General features: G+C 35.6%; 1 protein-coding gene across 1 annotated transcript in view; it reads right to left on the bottom strand.

The window, feature by feature from the left end:
* The window catches only part of LOC149072604 (uncharacterized), a 72,646-nt gene that overhangs the window by 26,054 nt on the left and 23,049 nt on the right, over positions 1–23,543 (bottom strand). The window contains exons 10-13 of the mRNA XM_089247031.1: positions 17,470–17,512; positions 8,824–9,692; positions 5,073–5,321; positions 1,657–1,725 (exon numbers count right to left, since the gene is read on the bottom strand). Coding sequence (XP_089103157.1) covers positions 1,657–1,725; positions 5,073–5,321; positions 8,824–9,692; positions 17,470–17,512 — 1,230 coding nt within the window. The remainder of the gene's footprint in view (positions 1–1,656; positions 1,726–5,072; positions 5,322–8,823; positions 9,693–17,469; positions 17,513–23,543) is intronic.

A 23,543-nucleotide genomic window follows, 5' to 3' on the forward strand; every position in this document is an offset into this window, starting at 1 on the left:
AGTTTATTAACGAACACACTCATCTGCACGGACTGCAGTTGCAAACTGAGTAGCACGAATTGGCTGTTGTCTCTTGCATTGCTTGCCGAATGTTGTCACTTCCAGTGCATGACCGGCCTAAATCCTGCATTTTTTTTATTCAGCCATTGTGAGGAATTACAATGGAGCAGTTCCCCCCCCCCCCACTCAATGTTTCAAGAACTACAATATACACTTTTTTTAATGTATGATATGTTCCATAGAGCCCTTGAGAAAGTCTTTCAAGCAATAATTGTGAATCTGATCAAATGAAAAAAACTGACTAAGAACTGAATATGTAGCAGTTCCACACGTACATGGATCATAGTGGCTACTACCACCCAATTAGGAAATTGTGAAAGAGTACAGAAATGTTTATCAGCAAGGGAAGGGGGCAAAAAGTACATCTTTCAACCTCCTACATAGTTTTGAAGGCTGATAACGATAATTTACAGAGAAAAAAATGTGTCTGGTTAAACGTTGGCTTCAAAATGCATATAAAAAGATTTTAACGCAAAAAAATAATAACCAAAGTCTTGATAACTATATAAACAAATTTTTTATAATCTTGTGATGCTGGTCTGCTTCGTATTTTGCAAAAGTGATAACAGTATTTGAATGATAACATTATCTGTGATTCCAATAAGTGGCATCTACTGTAGTAACAGATAGACAGATCATCTGAAGAATTCTAGCTATGATTATGAAATATGCTTCTCTACTTTTTTGCACAGCTTACACATGAAAAATTGAAGCTTTCATTAAGGTTTTTCTACTTTTTTACATGCCAAAACATTTTAAACAAATTAACCCCTCAAGCCCAGAGGAGATTAAAATGAATTCCATCCTGTAGGTCAGAGTAGTTTTAAATGGAATTTCCAGTTTTCGCAGATCTTTTGCAAAGAAATTATAACTTTTAAACTAATCATCAAATAAATTTGAAAAATTTTATGTGTATAAAATAATGTCATGTCTGTAATATTATATGGTATCACTCGTATTACCTAAAAATTTATATCATACTTTTTTTTGTGGTAAAATGTTTTTTCTCTTCCACCATTGCTAAAAATTGGATTTATAACTCAGCCTCATGGATGTAACAAAGAACCACTAACTCAATTATATAGAGTATTTTGGCTCAATGGGTCTAAAAGGTGCTCTTTAAATTATACAGGGTGTTTTAGCTCAAGGGCTAAAACACACTATTTACTCCCACGTTTTAAGCAGCAAACATTCATCACTCACAATAAAATAAGATAAATGATAATAATATAATAGTTATGATTGTACAAAGCCACATTATTCCTCTTTCAAATGGTACCAAACATGCATAGATCATGAAATAATATAATAAATTAAAAAATTAAGATATATGCAGTTGGCCGCCACAATGCACTGAGTACATATGACGACGGAATAAAGTGATTTAATCGTGCATACTGGGTATATAGGACGGCGCTGAGAGATTAATAAATAAAATTAATTTGAAAATCTCTATACTACTTCAACCAGAGAAGAAAATAGAATGTTGACTTTAAAAAAATTACTGTATAATATTTGGAAAATGATTAGATTCTTATCTTATGCCATTTAATCTGTTCAGAGAAATACACCTAATAATGAGAAATTTATACGTACAGATAATTCAATTCTATCAGTCCATCGTGTTGATATACCACAATCTCTCATGGAACTTTCTTCACCTGTCTTAAAAATTAGTTTCTTTTAAAAAGTAATCAATACTTCAATCACCCATTATATATGTGTTTGCTATAGTAAATGTCCCCAAAGCAGAATATACCGAAATCTGTGACATATGTCGCAGAATAATCATGCCACTGCAGAACAATCTGGAAGAATTTTAAGGGAAAAGTGTAGAGGATTTTTCCCGAAGAACATTTCTCTCCACTCAGCTTAGGGCTTGTTTCAGGAAATGCAAAACATTCTGCTTTGGGGCTAAATGGAATAAATCCAGTGATTATGCATGATCACAGACCATTTTGGTAATTTGGTGAATTTATTACATTTACCAGAGGTTACGTATAATCCCCAGTTTGTATTGATAAATATGCTAAATTACCAATGAATTACTTGAAATCACCAGACATTATGCTAAACTTTCAGTCTAGGATGACAAATTCAATTGGTAATATTGGTTATGTTTGTGCATGTTGAGAAAGCAAACATTGCAAGACTTGTAATAATTTTTATGTTTGTAACTTCTTTGCACTTATTTGGATTTAATTCAACTTTTATGGAAAAATATGTGCAGTCCATCCATCATGTATGGGGAAAAACTGATAAGTGGTTGAATTAAAGTGATATTTCCAAATGATTTTACCCATATTTATCAAACTCACCAACTTCATTTGGGAATTATGCATAATCCCAGATAAAAGTAATAAATGTAAGAAAATCAGTAAGTTTAACAAACTTCATTTGGGAATTATGCATAATCCCAAATAAAAGTAATAAATGTAGGAAAATTTATTAAACTTACTGAGGTGATTGCTGATTATGCATATATTATATATATAATCACAAATTTACAACATTCTCACTGTAACATATACAGTATATACTCTTGTATAAGCCAAGTTTTTTGTGTTCAAAAACTTGTTCCAAAATTTAGGGAGATGGGCGGCTCATATACAAGTTAGTTTTTGAGGAAGTAAAACTTAGTCTGCATTGTGGTTTTGGTGGTCCTCAAGTCCTCCGGGGGGAATCAGCTTATACATGAGTGTACATGATACACATAGGGTACATGAAGGTGTATGATTGGTCTATTTAAATTCGGAGCAATCAAATACCAATATCTCTTTATGCGATCTCGCTTTACACGTTTTCATTTTTATGCAATTTTGAAAAGTTGATTTTAAACATTGCAAACCTGTGAAATTTGGTCTGATGTTTGATTCCAATGATGTGAAATTTGAAAATGAGTGCGTGAATTAAAGAGATGACATAAGAGTTATAATTATAAAATCTGTTGAATTTTAGGATGTAGATGATACGTGCATAAAACACTTAATCCTACTCATCAGAGTAAGCTAATAATATATTGACTTATTTATCAATATTGTTTATAGCTGAGTTAGTTATAAATGTAGAAATGTGAAACGACATGAATGATGAAAGTCTGAAGCCCTTTGTTGTTAAGCCTACCAAGTTTTCAAGAAAACAAAAATGGCTGATTTTTTTAACACATTCATTGACTATGCCATCAGAAATATAATCAAAGAAAATCAATCCAATGAGAATAGAATTTTCACATTTGCAAGTAGTATTTAGAAATCATTAATAGACAAAGGATGATGCCCTAAGATGTATGTAAACTGTTTCATTAAAAAAAATATATAATATTAATATATATAATATAAATATATCATCCCAAGAATTTCAGGAGAGCAGACCCATACTGACTGACCAGATCTAGTCCATTTGTCATCATATCGAAGATTGTCAGAAATATATAGCATTTATAAAATAGTATTAATAAAATTCATTCATCCAACAAATAAGATATATCAATTTTATTCATTACCAGATTTATTTATAAACTTGAATAATTAATTAATTTTATTTTTATTGTACTGAAAAACCTCTATGTTATCTTACCCATGCTAAATTCACCTCACTTTACACAATTTTGTATTACGTGATTATTTTACAGAATCAATTAATCACATAAAGGGATACCTGTAGCTCAATTTTGCAAGCAACCAATATCAGAATGTTGCTTCAGACTTACATGCAGGCACTCAGCATCATTCTGATCATGATGTCTGACCCAAATAGACATATTTTTTCCTGCTTAGCAATCGGGAGTTAAAATTTGGTAAACAACCCAAGTGGGATCCCCAGTCAGTGTGATAGTGGTTATATTTATCCTTTGAATACAGTCCTTGGTGTGTTGAAATTCGTTAGGAATTTCATGGTTTTCCCTTTTGTCTTTTTCCTTGGTTCCTTCCGAAACTAAATTACCCAGCTGTTGTTGAGGTATAGGCTTCCATTCCTCCATTAGTGCTGTTTCAAGCTACAAATGAGATTTAGAATGGGGGACGACATTGCGTAAGCTGTCTGTAATGTATGTCTCAGACATGCTCTGTTGGGTTTACATTGGAAGAGTAAGGCGCCTGTGGCATGTGCAAGAGATAACCTCCCTTTCCAGGTCTTCCTACACAATCAATGCTTATGCTTGATGAATTCCTACTTCGAAGGCATAGACATTGTTGCACAATGATGTCATGATATACAGGTCATCTTTCAAACTCAACATTATAACACCCCATGAAAATTGTAGGACAATCCATTCACTGATGGTGGGGGTTGGCAAAAAGTTCCCAATGTCTTCCATATCAAAACCTGAAGTTAATCAATTCCAAAAGAAACAGGAATCATCCATAAACAAACCACTTCCATCCCTTCAATTTCAATATTTATTGCACTATGTAAAACAGGATGTTTTATGACCTGTAAACAGAGACAATGTGAAAACCTGCGAGCATATGAGCATGTTCCCCTACACAGTCTGTACGCAATAAACCTTGAAAATGTCTCACTAGCAGCAAAAAGATCTCTGAAAAGTTCTCCTGCTAAATTCCTCATACATTTTCTGGTATTTGAAAACAAATATTGGTCTTGCATTGCCATTCGATTTGTAGGAGTCTTTCGTAGAAGCATTAAGACATTCTGTTATCATCACCACAAATATTACACTTTGGAGAACTTGGATTTCCTCTTATATTTTCCTTTGTGTTCATCCATATTTTAGTTAATGATTATTTTGTGCCAAGCACAATCTCATTCATAAACCTTATACATATTTGAGTCTTGAACAATATTATTGAATCACGAATAAACCTATATTTATACATCATCACACATATCCCACATCGACTTTTGTTACTTTCCTAGAAGCATTCAGTTGTTCTTGGTCACAAGTATTTACTGAGAATTACTAGTTTTTTATTATCTATTTTACATGAGTGTAAGAAGTTTTTAAAAAATTTTCAAAAATAATGTATTTTACTACAGTTTTTGTTCATAATTACCTTCCTGATTTGTGGAATAGCCCTCAATACAGTTATTGATTGCCTATCTGACTTCTGATCACATAATCTCTCTCTAGTCACAGAAGAATCACTTTTCCCAATGTTACTAAATGACACAGCACGTTGAAAAGACTGAACTTCAGAACTTCTAGTCTTGTTATTTTGCGGGCTAAGAGACATCTTTTGATCTATTCCTTTTCGCAAAAATGCTGTTTTTGCTGGGTCACTGTCAGTCCTTCTGTGTCCAAACTGTGAAAATAATTTTATTTAAACAAAAGATGCATATACATAAACATATATATGGACACTGTATGAGATGGAAACCTGTTTTGAATGGCATCAAAAGATGTCAGATTAATGATAAGTGCTTTAATGTGTGCTTTACTTTTATAAAATGGAAATCTGTCTCAAATGAAATATTATTTGAGTCTCTTGACTTTCCGTTTCGTAGAGGTTTCACTGCACACAGGTTTCACTGTTTCTATATATACATATACAGGGTAATTACTTAATTCGACTTATCACATTTTACTGGCAAACCATATCCCAGAGGCATACTTCCATTTAGAAAAAGTATCTGAACAACGTGTGGAACTCAGATATGTCATTAATATTGCAAGGGTTTGTATAGTTATTAAAATTAAAAAATCAATTTTTTATACGGACACCCTGTCCTCAAAACCCCAATTAGAAAGTTATTGCTCTGTCTCTCTTGTGAGGCCAACAAAAACTTTCATGTTTCTAAGTGCAATATTCGTAGAGATGTTTGAATTCAAAATTCGGAGTAAAGTTGGGAAGAAGGAGCATAAACTAATGGAAAACACTTCTTACCCTGATTTATGCTGTTTTTTCCCAACTTTCTTCTGATTTTTAATTTTTTTTTACTCCAAAAGTTAATTTTCTTTTATTTTGATAACAAAACAACCCTTTGCAACATGATTGGTTGATAGCGGTGTTCCAAAAAATGAGCTGGTGTTTCCGTGAGTTCCAGGTTGTGTTGTGTGTTACAGGGAATTTTTCTCCAATAGGGTTGTGAATAAATGGAATAGCTTAGCCCCAGGAGTGGAGATTCCTACCACAATTGTCACATTTAAAACAAATATGTAAACATATTGGGATAAATTGAGAAGCTATCCCTACTTAGACAACCATAAATGTTTTTATGAGTATAATATTTTATAATAATTATTTGGTTTTTATTGCTCTTATTGGGTTGCTGTATTTTTGATATAGTTTAGATATATTCAACATTCATATTTTTTATGGGCATCTTTTTTTCAGCCACCTCGTTGGGCATTTTGCCTGTTGCAGCCTTTGTGAATGAAACCGAGCATTTTATTTTGACCACTGCTGAACAATGTTCAGAAAACTTAAGCCGCTCATCAATGAGAATGCCCAAATTTGTGATTCTAGTTGCATCAGAAATAACTTTACCATTCAACTCGTAAGTGAATCGTGGGTTGTTTGAACCAAAATGAGCGACCATGCACTTATCAACACTAAAGGTTATGCTCCATTCATTAGCCCATGCTACAATCATATTCAAGTTCGTTTGTAACATCTCCCTATAGCTTGGGTTCCAGATTACCCCCATTAGCTTCCTGTCTGTCATCTGCAAACTGCAAACAATCCTATCAATATTCTGATCGAGTTTATCAATAAAAAGTGAAAAAGTAGGGAACTAATGACACTTCCTTGAGGAACTCCACCCGTCCAATGAGAAAATTCCTGTTTACCATAACCTGCTGTGACGTATCTCTCAATCATGATTCTATCTAATTCAACAGGTTGCCCCCAATCTCATGTAAACACTTCAAGACTTTACCATGCTGGACCCAATCAAATGCTTTCTGGAAATCAAGATAAACAACATCGACTTTGTTTCTTTTTCCCAAAGGCTTAGTTATATGATCATAGAAGCAAAGAAAATAGGTTACATGACTTCCCTTTCCTGAACCCATGCTGGTTTTCTGACAATACATTATTCTTGTCTGTCCACCTCACCAATTGCCTTTTGATAATAATTTCTAAAATTTTTGACAGGAAGCTTGTCAAACTCACTGAACGATAATTTGGCATGGTCACCTACTACTTTTTAAATATCAGAATCACATAGCAAGCTTCCAATGTCCTGGGATGATACCCTCAACAATAGGCATACACAGAATTTTCTCAAGGGGGGTTTTCAGATTTTTTTTCCTTCAGAGAGGGTTTATGTTTTTTCCTGTAAAATAACACTACAATCTTGGCTCAAGGAGGGTTAAAACCCCAAACCCCCCCCCCCTTTTGCGTACGCCAATGCCCTCAGCAACTCTACTTCTGTAAATCTGTGCAACTGGCCGCAATAGTTCAATACCACATTTCTTAAGAACTCTAGGATAAATATCGTCTGGTCCTAGTGCTTGGCTTGCACATAAACTTTTTAGAAGTTTTAGGACTTCCACATTTTCTACTTGAATATCGTTGAGGACTTAATCACCCCATGATACACCCACTTTTTGGATATCACCTTCCATATTGAAAACTGATGCAATAAAGTCATTGAAAGCACCACACATGTATACATTGATCTCTACCATAGATCTTTCCATTGCTAACCGTTCCCTTACATCCATTTTTGACATACTTAAAAAATGAATTTGGGCCAGCAGCAATGTTATCTGCTAACCTTCATTAAACTTCTTTTTCACTTTCCATAATCACTGTCAATGCCCTTCTTTTTCACTAAATGATAATATCACCTATTCTACTTTTATACTCTCTAAATGTCTTTTTCTTTTCAGGTAAAGATTTTTATTTAACAGCTATAGTTTTTTTGCTTTTTTTTTCTTCTTTTCTTTCTAATATCTCTTAATTTTTCATTCATACACATGCCAAAGTAACCAGTACGAGTGTTGAGTAATGAGCTCCATGGTGATTTTTTCCCTTCATTGTATATACAGTGAAACCTCCTGTTATGACCACCTCTGAACAAAGGCCATATTTTTTTGGAACAGAACACATCCTAATGAATTAACATTGAGGTTCATCTCTGAACAAGAATTCCCAAATAACAACTACTTTTGGACACAAAAGAAAAATAATGGCTATAATATGAGAAACAGCCTAAGCAGGATTTTTCCTCAAGGAATTTTTTCCACCTTAAACCCTACAAAAATAAGTATAAGCATGGTTTCTTTCCATATGTTAGTGGTTCTCAAGTACTACAATTTTTTGTTAAAGAAATTGTCACTATCTTGCCAAAACCACTTGAATTTCATATCTGCTGGCTTTGTCTACCCTACTTCAGCTAAAAACAAAAATTTCCTGGGTTTTAAAGATAAACTTTAAGTTATTAAGGATAGAGTGATGGCATTAGTGCATGAAATTAGCTGAAAGCTATCGATGTTCAACAACAATACATTTTATTTAGTGCAATTATTTTATAGTGTTTTGCTTCAAGCACCAAACAGAAACATTAAAAGTATATAAAGAACTTGTTATTAGAATAAAAGTCTGTGCTCAATCAATTTATATTGTGAAATATAAATTTTTTGGCCCAATGCATTACAAAACCTTCTTTTAATTAATTAAAGCATGGGTTTCTATAATTTTACATGCAATCTTTTTTTTTTCGAACTGAATGGCCATATTACCATGGTCCTGTCGGTGGTCCGTTGTTGAGAGGTTTTACTACATATTTTGTTTGATATGAATAAAATTTGATTCAATTCTAAAACAAGAAATTTCATCTAAAAATAAATTAATGCACCTTTTGAGTTTGGTTAGATGGGAATACTTTCCCAACTACTGGCTTTACAACACTTTTGTTGGCTGGTACCTTTGATGCTTTTTTCGGGAGCCGTAAACTAAAACGTCCTCCATCTTGTCTGGAAAATGTTGTAGATGAAGGTGAATTAGTTGAACCCTGGCTGTCTATATATTTGTTATCTTTAGCAGCAACACTTCTGTTATCTGTAGGTAGATCAGTTTCAAGCCCTAAGCGAGCTCGTCGTAAGGCAAAAGCTCTGTTGAATTTCATCTGTGGTCCACTCGCATGTGGCCTGCTGGAACGACCATGTATACCTGACGAGTACAGGTTTGCAGACGGAGGTTCGGTGCTTACAGAAACATCTGACAGAACACTTGATGTTTCAACTTTCATTTGATCTAGATCCATATCAGACCCTGAAAGAGCTCGTTGTGTACGACGCCATATACTGATTGGTGCACCATGAAGCTGAACATCATTATTGACACCAAGAAAAATATTTTTTTTCGTAATGTTCCCATAATTTTCCAACAATTCCACATTATCAACAGTTAATTTGTTATCTTTAAGAAGCTTTGCATATGATGAAGAATACGAGTTCCTTCCTTTTCCTGAAGCAGGAGTTTTTTCAAATTCTGATTTTTGCTCTCTTGGTGATTGTTTTGAAGAAATGTTGTTAGAAAATGAGTTCATTAACTGTGGCTGTGGAACATTATAAGCATTTGGTGACATACAATGTGATAAACGTAAGGTTTCATCCATAACCGAATGACCAGCAGGTTTTTGAACTGGTGGAATAGGAAGTTTGCGTTTTGTTCGAGGAGGTGCCACAATTTCTTTTCCGCATATGTTTTTAATTGATTCATCATCTGGAAAACAACAAACATAAACTAGTTTTAAAAAAGTCTAGTATAATTTTTTTTTTGTGTACCCTGTGATGGAAACATTTTAAAAATTAATAAAACAATTATGGGTAAATATTATGAAAAAAAATGTGAATAAATGAAATGCTAAGATTAGAGAACAAAAATGTTGCCCAATATAAAAAAATTCTCATAACCATAATATGAGGAATATTACCAACACAAATATAAAATTCTCCCTTGCTAGATTTTTTTTCAGTTTTCTCAACTTAAGCCAATACAAACAGCACATACAAGACGTCATTAATTCATATATGATAGAATGATAGATTTATCAGTTTTTGGGAAAAAGTTTGCCAGATTGTGCATAAAAAGATTTTATGCACAAAAGATTTTATGTTTCAATTTAAAAAATTACCAAAACTTTTTGGGATATTAGAAACAGGGTTGTTTGGTTTAAACCACATTGGTTTTAACCAAGCAGCTTTTTTTTTAAAAACCATTCTTGTTTTTTTTCAAACAATCATAAAAGTGGCCAAAATACAATTTTTTCCCTTTGAAAAATACCATACTGTTTCATCATTAGTTAAAATTTTCATTCTTACCACATTTTATATTCTTGGGAGAACATTCTTATGGTATATCTTTAAATGGTATAAGATGATATTAGGAGCCGTTCAAGTATTACGTCAGCAAATTTTCAGCCATTTTTGACCCCCTCCCCCCTTGTCAGCAAAATTTTGTGAGCACTGCCCCCTGCCTCCTAACGCATATTGGTGGGATCAGAAGCGTATGCGGGAGGGGGAATAGGGGGCTGGTGCACCCCCCCCCAGACAAAAAAAATTTTTTTTTAAAGAAATTAAAGTTTCAAAAGAAAATACCTTTATATGTTATTATAATCAATTTATGTTAATTTCAATGCTATTTGAAAGGTAAGAACTCAAAATTTATCTTTAAGAAATTCATTTTGACCCACCCTTTAAGCCATATATGGTAAACCCGCAGACCAAATGTGGCCCTGAAGGTTATTTGATGTGGCTTGCCCCACAAACCTAATTTTGTAAAAATAAACTAAACGGCACATTTACAAATCGCTTAAATGGCCCGTGGTACAATGCCAGAGCATTTAAGTTGCCCATGGCACATTTTCAGATCACTGAAGTAGGCCTCAAAGATCACTTAAATAACCTGTGATGCAGTTCCAGAACACTTAAATGATCCGCTACAAGATGGTGCTACAAAATATTTAACATTCTAATTTCATTCCCAAGGGTGCCACAAAAACAAAAAACTAAGGAATCCTTGATTAATACTGTCCAGATTTCACTACTTAATTGTATTTTTCATTTCTGTACAAAAACAGTTTTGAAACACATATAAATTTGTAAAATTATCAGATTTGGATTTTTTTCACTGCAGTGAAATGCTAAATGATTTGCTAAGCTAAATGAATTGAAAAATGATACAGAATTAATGATAATAAAATAATGTTGTTAATAATAAAAAAATTATTGTTTCATTAATCACAATAATATTAGACGTCTCATAAAAAAATTGTCCACGGCTTTAGGGCTGCCACTGAGCAAAAGGGTATGTATGAAGTCCAAAAAAGATTAACTCTACTAGGAAACAAGAGAAAAATTTGAAAATCACATCATGATCAGGGTGAAATAGTGAATAGTAAAAATCTACACCTGCAATACATAACATGCTTTACAATAAATACAAATACAACACCCCAACAGGCAAAATGCCCAGCGAGGTGGCGGAGAAAAAGATGCCGCCCATAACAAATATGGATGTCATATATTTCAAAAATAAAGCAACCCAATTAAAAATGTAATTAGAAACATTATGAACAATATATACACATGATAAAATAGTATACAATGCCCATAAAGAATACTTATGGTTGTCTTATTCTAAGTATGAATAGCTTCTCGATTTACCCCAACATGTTTATCATACTTCTTTTTAAATGTGTCAATTGTGTTACAATTTACTACCTCCGGGGGTAAGCTATTCCATTTATTGACAACCATATTAGAGAAAAATTCCCCCCCCCTGCGACACCATAGCCTTGCATTGTCCCTTACCAATCGATACTGGTGTCCCCTTGTAAAAGCAGTAGATTGGCGGTGTACTAAAAGTTCATGGTCCATTCTATCCATCTCATTGAAAATTTTAAACACTTCGATCATATCTCCTCGACATCTGCGTTCATCCAATGTAAACATATTCAAAAAATGAAGTCTCTCTTCATAACTCAAGCCCTGTGTTCCATAGGCGGAGATTGACTTGGAAGTCTGGGGGGGGGGCAACGTCATTATTGCTGGGGGGGGGGGCACAATGATGATGATGTCAATTCATATATACATATATACATTCGATCAGTCGAATCCACCATTGACGCTGAGGGGCAATGCCCCCCCCCCGTCCCCGTATCTCCGCCCATGCTGTGTTCCAATAAGGACACGTGTAGCTCTTCTCCGCACCCCTTCAACCAAGTCTATGTCCCTCTTGTAGGTATGGTCTCCAAAACCTTACAGCATACTCCAGTCCAGGACGAACTAATCCTCGAAAAAGCGGAAGAATGACTTTAGGAGAACGCGAAGAGACCTTTTTGAAAATGAGACCAAGCATTCTATTTGCTTTTTTGACCACCGCTGAACAATGTTCAGAAAACCTATGCCGCTTGTCAATGAGAATTCCCAAATCTGCGACCCTAGTCGCATCCGGGATAGTGACACCATTCAACTCGTAAGAGAACCGTGGGTTGCTTGAACCAAAATGAACGACCATGCACTTATCAACGCTAAACGTCATGCTCCATTCATTTGCCCATGCTGCAATCCTGTTTAAGTTGGCCTGGAGCAACTCCCTATCGCTTTCATTCCTAATTACCCCCATTAGCTTCACATCATCTGCAAATTTGCTAGTTACCCCATAGATACTCTGATCGAGTTTATCGATAAAAAGTGAAAAAAGTATGGGGCCAAGGACACTTCCTTGAGGAACTCCACTTGTGACGCCTGTCCAATCAGAGAATTCCCCGTTCACCATAACTCATTGTGACCTATCTCTTAGCCATCAGTCTATCCAATTCAGCAAGTTGCCCCCAATTCCAATCTCGTGTAAACACTTCAAGAGTTTACCATGTTGGACCCGATCGAATGCCTTCTGGAAATCAAGGTAAACAACATCTACATTTTTGCTCTTACCCAAAGGCTTAGTCACGTGATCATAGAAGCAAAGGAGGTTAGTTACACATGACTTCCCCTTCCTGAACCCATGCTGATTATCCGACAATACATTATTCTCATCTATCCAATTCTCTCCATCTCCTTCTTAAATATCAGAACACCATTAGCAAGTTTCCAATCCCTTAGGACGATACCCTCAGCAACACTACTCCTGTATATCTGTGCGACTGGCCCTAACAATTCATTAGCACATTTCCTGAGGACCCTGGGATATATATCATCAGGGCCGTCTTAAGAGCATCATGGGCCCCCGGGCCAAGTGGTTTTTCTGAGGCCCTACCTGGTAAATTCTAGAAAATTTCAACCAAATCTCATTGTTGTGAGGCCCCCGGGCCGTGCCCAGGTGGGCCCATACGTTAAGACGGCACTGAATATCATCTGGTCCTGGTGCTTTGCTCGCACATATATTTTTTAGAAGATTTAGGACCTCCACATCTTCCACTTGAATATCGTTGAGGATTTTATTTCCCCATGCAACACCTGTGTATTGAATATCATTATCTCTGTTAAAAACCGACGCGAAAAAGTCATTGAAAGCACTACACATGTCGACATTGCTCTCTAACCTAGACCCTCCTATCGAGAGGGGGCTAACCGTCCCCTTACATCCATTATTGACGTATCGAAAAATGATTTCGGATCAGAGCCAATGTTATCTGCCAACCTAGATTCAACTTCCTTTTTACTATCCCTTATCGCTTTCTTCAACACTCTTCTTTTATCAGTAAACAATGATAGGTCACCTCGTACACTTTTATGCTCTCTGAATGCTCTTTTCTTTTCAAGATAAAGGTTACGCACGCTATCTGTGAACCATAGAGGGTGCGATGTACAAACACGCCTTTTTCGAAAAAAGGGTATGACGTCATGCAAAACAGAGGACAGTTTCGTACAAAATTCCTCCCATTGACTTACCACCCCTACTGATTCCAACCGGTCTTTGAAAACTTCTGCTAACCTTCCTCTCAGAACATCAAAGTTAGTTCTTCGAAAACAAGGAACCAGTCTTTTGTTATCAACCTTACCAGAGGAAAAGTTACAGTGAAATCTGACGATACGATGATCACTGGAAGAAAACTCTTCCCCTACCGAAACATGTTCAACAAGATCCTCAGAACTAGTGAGAACTAAATCCAAAATAGCAGTACCCCTAGTGGCTTCTGATACAAAAAATTTTTGAGCACCAACTTAAGAAAGTCTCTTTCATACTGATCTCCAGATGAAAGGTTCTCCCAATCAATACCTGTGTAATTGAAATCCCCAAGTATGATAACCTTCTTACGCTTACACATGTAGGAAATTTCATCATGAAATTTGGCGATGTAGTTTGGATCCCTATTCGGTAGATTGTAACATACCCCAACAATAAGTTTATGATGTCTTTTGTTTTCAAGCTCAACCCATACAGTTTCAATATCACTTCTCTTCACGTTACACTCTCTAGCCTTCAAACATGATTTCACGTATATCAACACTCCACCTCCTTTCCCATCCGATCTATTTCTCAAAAAAGTATCGCATCCTGAGATGTGTAAGAAAGATTCATCCCCATCCTTTGCACAAGATTCAGTAATGGTTATAAGATCCAAGCCCTCCACAACCATCATAGTTTCTAAAAAATCTTTCTTATTACCCAAGCTCCTGGCATTAATTAGCACACATTTTAATTTAACCGGTGATTTATTGTCAATCGAGAAGCCATTCAAGTCAGTGGTGGGTAATTCCCCGTCGGTACTGTTATGATTATCATTAACTAACCTGCATTCCCGACTACGTGGTCTGGGAGTAAAAAACCTAACCTAAGACTATCTCGTAAACCTCCCAGACCCTCCTCTTATTTAGATAGATCCCATCTGAACGAAGCCACCTATCAGTAAATGCGGGAACGTGACCCCAAGTGAGGATGTATACCCTCTACTACCCCTTGGCAGCACTGCCACATCTGAACCCCCGTCCCTAGCGGATAATAGTAAATCCTGGTACTCTGACAGAGACTCACTAATATTCGCTCCTACCTGATTCCTTCCCACCCACAGAATCACCCGCAAGGGCAACTTTCGGCGATGAAAAACGTCTCGAACGTTGCCAATCTCCCCCCCCCCCCAGGAAGACAACAGCGCTCGAAACCCCGAAAATCCCTACACACTTTGTTCCCAAGTTCCCTAACCATAGAATCGTCGATGATTAAACCCCTATCACTATCTCCCTCTACCTCATCCACGACCATCCATTCGCCCTCTAAACTGTCGTTGTTCGTGGAGATTGCTTTTTCATCAACAGGTGGCTCGACAAGAGGCTCCGGCTCCGTTATAACCGGCCCTCTAGAACACTAACTTTTTCCTGTAAGGCTTAGATCTCGAGTTCCAACCTTTCCCTATCCAAGCACCCTTTACAATTGAAACTATCAGCTACTATACCCCTAGACCAGGGAAATCTCCCGTCGCAAGCTCTACACAACACTAGTCGAGGTCGAGGCATACTAACACTATTGCTAAACTAGATAATAATAATTAAAAATAGGAAAATGAGAAACGTTAACAAGAAATTAAAATAAATTAAAATACATTACAATGCGAAATATACATAGAAGATTGTACGAAAAAATTAAGTAAAATAGAATGCTCAACACTAAATCACAAAGAAAATATATAATAAAAGAACACAACAACACACTCAAAAAAAATATTAAGCTACAAAGTGCAATTTATACTTAATAAAATTAGCCAACTATATATATATCTGTTCACTAACCTAAAACAATAGGACCCAAAATGACAAAAAGACAAAATTACTGGGAATACCCGGGAAATCGTTCGCTAACACTAATGCCCAAAAACTCACAAAAATATATCAAAAAACAGGAAAAGAACACGGAAAAATGGTGCAAAACAGTTGATTATCGACAAAAGCAACGGTCGCAAACCTGGCGAAAATAAACTGAAAATGAAATGAGAGAGAGAAAATAAAATTTAAATCAACCGAAAATACCAACGAGAGATAAAAAAATTGAGACAAATAAAAACAATAAAATAAAATAAAAAACCACTTATCTCGGAATCCAAAGATGTGCTAGAAAAAAAGAAAACACCACAGAATATGACCCAAAAATTAAAAACACGCTAAGTAGACTCACGAGAACAAGAAAAACATAAAATGGCGAACCGACGTGACGGATAATCTTTCGGTAATCTCCCGACAACGGTTACGGAAAAAACTGCTGCTATTGGTCGGTGAGCGGAGCGCGATAAAAGCACTTCCGGTCACAACGACGGCGAAGACGAGAATAAGTGACATGTTTCTGGAGAAGATTTTCTTTTTTTTTTAATTTCAAATTCTGAAAAACATATTCATGCTTGTAATACACGCTTGTATTTACTCTCTTAATTTTCTTCTTTTTTTTTTATCTGTACACACCTTTTTTCTGTGGGTAGCAAGATAAAGTGTCATATACACCAATCGTAAATTGTGTATTTAACGATTTAGTGTGTGCTGAAGCATTTTCACTGCATACAGCTTGAGGGCATATTATATAGGCACATATATATAGGAGCCATTGGTATTTTATTCAACAAACTTACTAGAGCATCAGTACTAGTGAGATAATACCTTCAGTGCACCCCCTTTTCAGAAATAGGTATTCTTTGGTTTATTTCATAAGGGGCCATTCAAGTATTACGTAAGCAGATTTTCAGCCATTTTTGACCCCCCTCCCCCCCTTGTCAGCAAAACACTGACCCCCCCTCCCCCCACCAGCAAAATTTCGTCAGCAGCTTAGAATATTTCATATCATCGAAAAGGGGTGGTTGATGACATAAGAAACCTTCAAACCCCTTCCCCTGTCATCAAAAGTCAGCAAATCCGAAACCCCTCTCCCCCTCGATGCTGACATAATACTTGAATGACCCCTAAAATTTTTGTAGTTCATTAACTATGCTTCCTACCATACTGATGAAAAATAACTTGAATGAGTTAAGGACTTTTGTATAAAATTATCATTGATAATTTTTTGTCATAACATGGTCATTTTCTGCAAGAGGCTAATTAGACGGAACCTACAGTTTATTGCTATTTCGGACATTAACCCTTCAGTAGGGGAGGGACTTTGTGCTTAGCAATGCGTTCTGTGTTCATCTTGTTGCTGTATATGTTGTTTTTCTGTATAAACAAAGATTAAGATCAGATGACAAGAACTGATTGGATACCAAACTTGCAATACCTATGAACATCCTTTGGTACAGTAGGTGAATATCTTATGGACCTGAGAAATTGCACCTTTTTTTATGAAGTTTGTGTTATAAGCAGAATGGCATTATAAAAAAGTGATTTTATAATAAGGTTTGACTATATGTTTTATTTAATTCAGTGTTGTTAAAGAATAAATATCTGATCAACTACTTTGGACAAAATAATGAGTTATGAAAATTTTATGAATTGCTGTAAATATTTTAAGTAATAGCGAGAAAATTGTGCCTACAGATCAATAACTAACTTCGACAATATAAAACAGTCAAACTTCTTACCTGGAACAATCTTTTCTTCATTATACTTTTCTGCAGGTGAAACCTAAGGAGAAAAAAAAACCCCATAAATAATTGATATATATCTAATACACAAAAAAGGAAATTATTTGAAGAAAAAAGAATACAAGAGTGAAATAGAACCTATGCAGTGGGTTGTCATCGGGGTAACCGCATGCATGGTTCGAAAAGAGTAGGTGTTTCTGAAGGGTGGCTATGTCTAATTGCACTAAAAATGCTAACCCTTGTTCTCTGATGCCTGCCTTCTCAAAAAGGATGGATTGTTGGATGCAAAAAATGGAATGAAAAATGAGAAAAAAAAATATTGAAGAGATACAATATTTGAAAATATACAGAGCTTCAGGTTATGAGTAAAATGAAACATGAGAAAAGTACATACAAAATTACAAAAAATACAGAAATTACAGGGAATTTTTACAAAAATTACAAAAAAGAAAATTAAAAAATCCAAAATGTAGTCAAAAACCACCGGACATACGGTATGCTGTTGCCAGATGCAGCTTTGGAAAGATTGAGGGGTGCTGTAGTGAATTCCTGCTTATTATTACATATGTGACAGAATCTACATATTTGTGAAATGACAATGTTTTTGAATATTATAACGTTGCTATTTGAGTGCCAGTGGCTTAAACAGTTAACAAAAAAGTTGGAAGTCTTTTCTTTTGTCATACACACCTGTTACCCATTTATTGTTATTTGTATATCCAGGAAATTGATTTGGTCTTCCTTTGTGGTTTCCTAGAGAGAAAGCTCTTCAGGGTATATGTTGGGAAAGATGATGTTAAAAAAAATTGCTGTTGTTGAAGATGATTGTTGTTGACATCAATGTAACGAAAGCCAATAAAGTTGTATTGCAGTTTAGATTTTTGTTTGAAGAAATGAAGAAAGAGGTTGACAAGGGCACTTGAGTAGCAGGTCCCCATTGGTATTCCTTTAATCTGTTTGTGGATATGTATGCCATTGAAAAGAAAGTTTTCAAAAATGCAGAAGTTAACAAGGTTTTTCCAGTGTGTGAAATTAAATTTAAGTGAACCTTCTCTCTCTCTCTTATTTTTGAAAGAGATGAAAACAGGTGTCAATGAGCTTATTGTGAGGTATACTGGTGAAGAGGTTTTTGAAGTCACATCTGCAAATGTGAGATATGTTATTTTTGTTGATAAAGTTAAGAACCTTATGTAGTTGCTGTTAATGATAATATTGTTGTTGATAAAGTTAAGAACCTTATGTAGTTGCTGTTAATGATAATATTGTCTTCTTCGAAGATGAGAGTATATTGTTCAGTGCTTTAACGAATATTTTTCCTGCAGTATTATTGTAGCTCCCAGTCCTACATGTTGCAAATCTGAGGTCTGAATATTTATACTTTACAGCATGTGAGCGAAAAAGAGTGCCACTGGGGAGCAGATCGTGAAAGATTTCATCAGCAGTTAAGCGGTTAACACTTCTTTTTGGGTGATTTTCAGCTGTAACGATGAAAGTGTTTTATCCTTTCTTTTAGGCACAATACTGGTGTAATATATTGTTTCCCCTTCCCCCATTTCATATTTTTTACCAATTCTTTTTCACAAAGAGTATAAAGGTGCACATCAACGTACTAATCATCAAAAGACTATCTTTTGATTCTGTTCAAGACAGGATTCTGTCTCACAGTGTCTGTCTTAGAAAAACTTTGCTGTATATGTATATACACTCGATATATATACAGTAGATGCTGTTTAATAAATTCACAGATAATGTTATCATTTAGGTATTATTATCACTACAGCCTGGAAGTTCAGGCAAAATGCCAAATGCCATAAATACCTTTTTTACCCGTATTCATTTTTTTTGAAAAAAATTCCTTTTTTGAATTTTTCCTGCCGTAAATGCCTATTTCAACACTGTTTTATGTTTATTCAAAAATTTTAGAAGAGTCATATTCTGTAGAACTTAGATATTTTTAACATTGAAAACTTCAAAACAATTTTTTTTAATCTTCAACTTTTAGTATTAATTTTATTAGCAAGCCCTCTCCTGGCCCCATTTGAACACAAATAGGCATAAGCGCCTGAGAGACAGGAAAATTAGTGTTAGGCATACAAGTGACAAAGCCTTTTCATCTCTGCCATACACAGCTTTCAGATACAGTAACAATCACCACATGCCATCAAATTTGCATCAAGATTGTAAGAGTTCAAGAAGAAAGCAAACCATGTATAAGAAAAGCTGAGAAAATTAGAAAAGTTTGTTTCAAATTTTGTAAAAAGTTTGTTACATAACTATGTCTTGCATTGCAGTTGCATAGCTAATGGATGACTCACAATAGCCCAACGGTTAATATCAAGGCTCACACAGGGTGGGATAAAAGTTGATAGAGCCCCATGTTGTTTTGATTTTATTTTCCTAAACCATAAATGCATTGCAAACAACCATGGTAAGTTATTTTAGGTATGTAAAAATGATCTCCAGAATCTGAGAAATATTTCTTTTAAATCGGTGCAAGTCCATCGAATACAAAACTCAATATTTGAAAATTTTAAGAAAAATATGTTGTTGTTATGAAAAGATTTTTTGCAGTATTCCCTATTCCTACTGTATTTCCTATCCCCCCTTACTGTGCACCTACTAAAACTTGGAAGAAAGCCTACTTCATGAAAAAAATTACATTTAACAGGCGATTTAATGAGACTGTCACGAAGCTGGGCTTACTTACTTACTTACTTACTAACCGAAACGGCAACCCAGTCCATATTCCGAACGAAGCTGGGCTGGAAGATATATCAGCAATGGGATAAGTCCTGTGGTGAAGTCCTGGTGTTCATTCAGGGGATTTAGTGATTTCTGATGTGCTGGTTAACCACTTAACAGTTTTGCTCAAACAATATTCGGCTGCTGCAAAAAGGGACTTTCCCGATTTGCCCGTATGGACCACAGGAAGCTTATTTTTCCATGTCAATCCACTCATTTGTCTACCCTTTCTCACCTTTTTAGAGTTTGCAGTGTTTCCAATAGATGACTCTAGTAGTCCAGTAAAGATTGGATTGCAAAACAAGCGTACACCAGTTTCAAGTCAGGTTTTACTGCTCTTTGTTTATGTTTAGGCGGGAAAAATGAGTGAATTTTGTTTGCACTTGTTAAGCGTATCACATGTTACGAATAATATTTCTTTACAATTTTCTTAAGAATGAATGAAGTGAGAGGCTCATATATATAACAGAATATTAATTCTGATACTTTTTAGTTCAGTAAGTTTTTCAGAAAAAAAAAAAACTCTGTAATTTTTTGCTGTAATTAAAAATTACCATAAATTAATAAATTCAATACTTGTAACAGTTTTGACTGCCGATTTGAATTTATATAATTGATGTGAACACAAAATTATTTTCCAAGAATGTGCTTATTTTTGGCCACAATATGGCAGAACAAAGAAACTATTAAGTGGTTAAAGGGTTAATAAAAAGTTCCAGCACTTTTCTGAATGTACTACTAAAACCTGATCATTGATTCCTAATATGAGCAAAATTTTGAGTTTATGTACATATTCACAATGGCCAAACTGCCAGAAATCCTTCCACTGAGGACTCCATAATCAGATGACTGCATAAGCCTGATATCTGAGGATGATGTCACTCTCTGCTATCCATACGGAGATTTTTAACAGCTGGCTGATGTGAAGATATATTTAGGAAAGAGAGAAAAAATTCATCTGCCCTCGCTGGGAATCAAGCCCATGTCCTCTCGCTTGCCAGGTGAACACCCTAGACCACTAGTCTACAAAGGCAACATATATCTTGATCATTCCGTGGAGCCTGTGTGCACTGAATGGGACCGTACATGGCCGGTCTGACCTAATTCAGGCCAGAGCTCACAATTGCTGACACTGCCACCAGATGGCGACTTATCCAAGGATTAAGTCACTCTCCACTATCCATATGAAGGTTTTTAACAGCTGGCTGATATCTTTGCATCAGTGAGCCTTCGTATGGATAGCGGAGAGCGACATCATCCTCAGATAAGTCACCATCTGGTGGCAGTGTCAACAATTGTGAGCTCTGAATTAGGTCCAACCGTCCATGTACGGTCCTTTTCAGTGCACACGAGCTCCAAGGAAAGATCGAGATATTCGTTGCCTTTGTAGTCTAGTGCATTCACCAGGCAAGTGAGAGGACATGGGTTCGATTCCCCATGAGGACAGATAAATTTTCTCTCTTTCCTAAATATATGTTCGCACAGTCAGCTGTTAAAAACCTTTGTAAGCCTGATACGTTTCATAGAAAAAATCATCAATGTGTAAAGTAATTAACACTAGTTAAATTGCATCCAGCATCCATTATGTTAAATGCAATTGTGAAAAAATAATAATGCCAAGCAATGTTTTCTGTTATATGCTTCAAATGCAAATTTTTTGCTCCATGATTGAGTATAGAAAAAGAAAGTGATGTTATTTATACTATTTATACTTCACTGTTTTATAGGATTTGAGGCTAAGTGAAAGAGAAATTTTAGTCCATAACTACAACCCAAGATTAATATGCTAATCACATCAGCTAAAATAGGTTAACAGATACTTCTGAATTCATTGTTAATGGAAATGTAGAGCTAAAGAAATTACTGCATTGCCTTTCTCTTGTGTGAATAAGTAATACATCTGACATTCATCAGTATTTTCTATCAGTAGTATTATGAAGTTTAACAATTATTCAATCATTACACTACATTCAGAGACGCCAGAACATATCTGCTCGTATTGCGCGAGCAATACCAATCATGAATCTTGAATGGTATTGCTGAGCAAAAAAATTCAAAAATTCAGTCAATAGATAATTTCTAATTTAAAGTGCACTTCTAAATATATGACTAAAATTTCTTTTTTAAATTCTAAATATGGATCCTAGTTTATTTGGCATTAGTTTTGCTGCTGGCATACTGGTCTCAAAAAAGACAAGAGTTTCTCAATGCAGATCTTGCCCACCATTTCTATTCAAAAACAGCCAGTATCTACTTAGCTCCCTCTTTATCCCCAGTATGTTTTTCTGAGCAGAGAGGACACCCCTCCCCTCACTTTGCATTGTACTCGTAGTTATGTATCTTTTTTCCAATTCCTGGAATGACCCCCTTTCCTTACTCAGACGTGCCAACTTTTGAAATCCAGAAATCCGGAGATTCTCTCGAGGGGGGTACCCCCCCCCCCCCGACACTCATAGCCTCGATCAAAGAAAAAGTTCATAAACATTTTCGAAAAAAAAAAAATTTAATCAATTAAGAGAAAGTGACATTCTCCCCCCTCCCCAAGGCAGGTTCTGCATTGCCCCTGAGCAGAATATAATTTCATGGCAGTCTTTCCATGCAGAATAGCGAAATCACATCTACATACTGTTCATAAAGTATAAGTGTTTCCTTTCGTGAATGCTATTAGTGATTGATAATCTTGGGTACATGAAAGCTTTATATTTAGCTGTATATAGCTTAAAGTTTTATACTTTTTTACTGAAGATGTTTAATCGGAAGAAACGATTTGAAAAAATTCAAATTACAAAGCTGCCGACAAAAAAACTTGTTTACTGCACTGCTCTTAATGGAATACAATAACGATTATACAGGAATTTCGGCACCCAAGGTCATGCCCCTGATAAATGATTGCCGATAAACGCTACGAAAACGAAGAAGTGTCTTTGCCAGTTGCTTAAATGCGGTCACAGAGACTTTTTTAAGGCTGCTCGATGGAAATGACTACGGCTGTCCTCTATGTGTGTTTTCCCTAACGACGACGGTAATCATTGACGCCACAACAACGTGAAAGCTCGCGTAAAATCTAATTTTCTGCCAAAATCGGGAGAAATTTTAACAAATCCGGAGAGCGAGAGGAAGGATGAAAAATCCGGAGTCTCCCGCCTAAATCGGGAGAGTTGGCAGGTCTGCTTACTCCAATGTGTCTCTGCGATGGGTTGCTCAAATTCTTTTTGAAGCTGAGCACTCTTATTAGTTGAAACTAGAGCCAGACAAAAAAAACATGACGTTGCCTTCCAGTCATGACAATCACAATTAAGAAACAGCCCCACTTCTTTGAAATGGCCATT

The sequence above is a fragment of the Pholcus phalangioides genome, unplaced genomic scaffold, assembly GCF_987345545.1.
Source record: "Pholcus phalangioides strain wild (caught in Gottingen) unplaced genomic scaffold, Ppha-v1.0 ptg000017l_1, whole genome shotgun sequence".
Classification (NCBI taxonomy): domain Eukaryota; kingdom Metazoa; phylum Arthropoda; class Arachnida; order Araneae; family Pholcidae; genus Pholcus; species Pholcus phalangioides.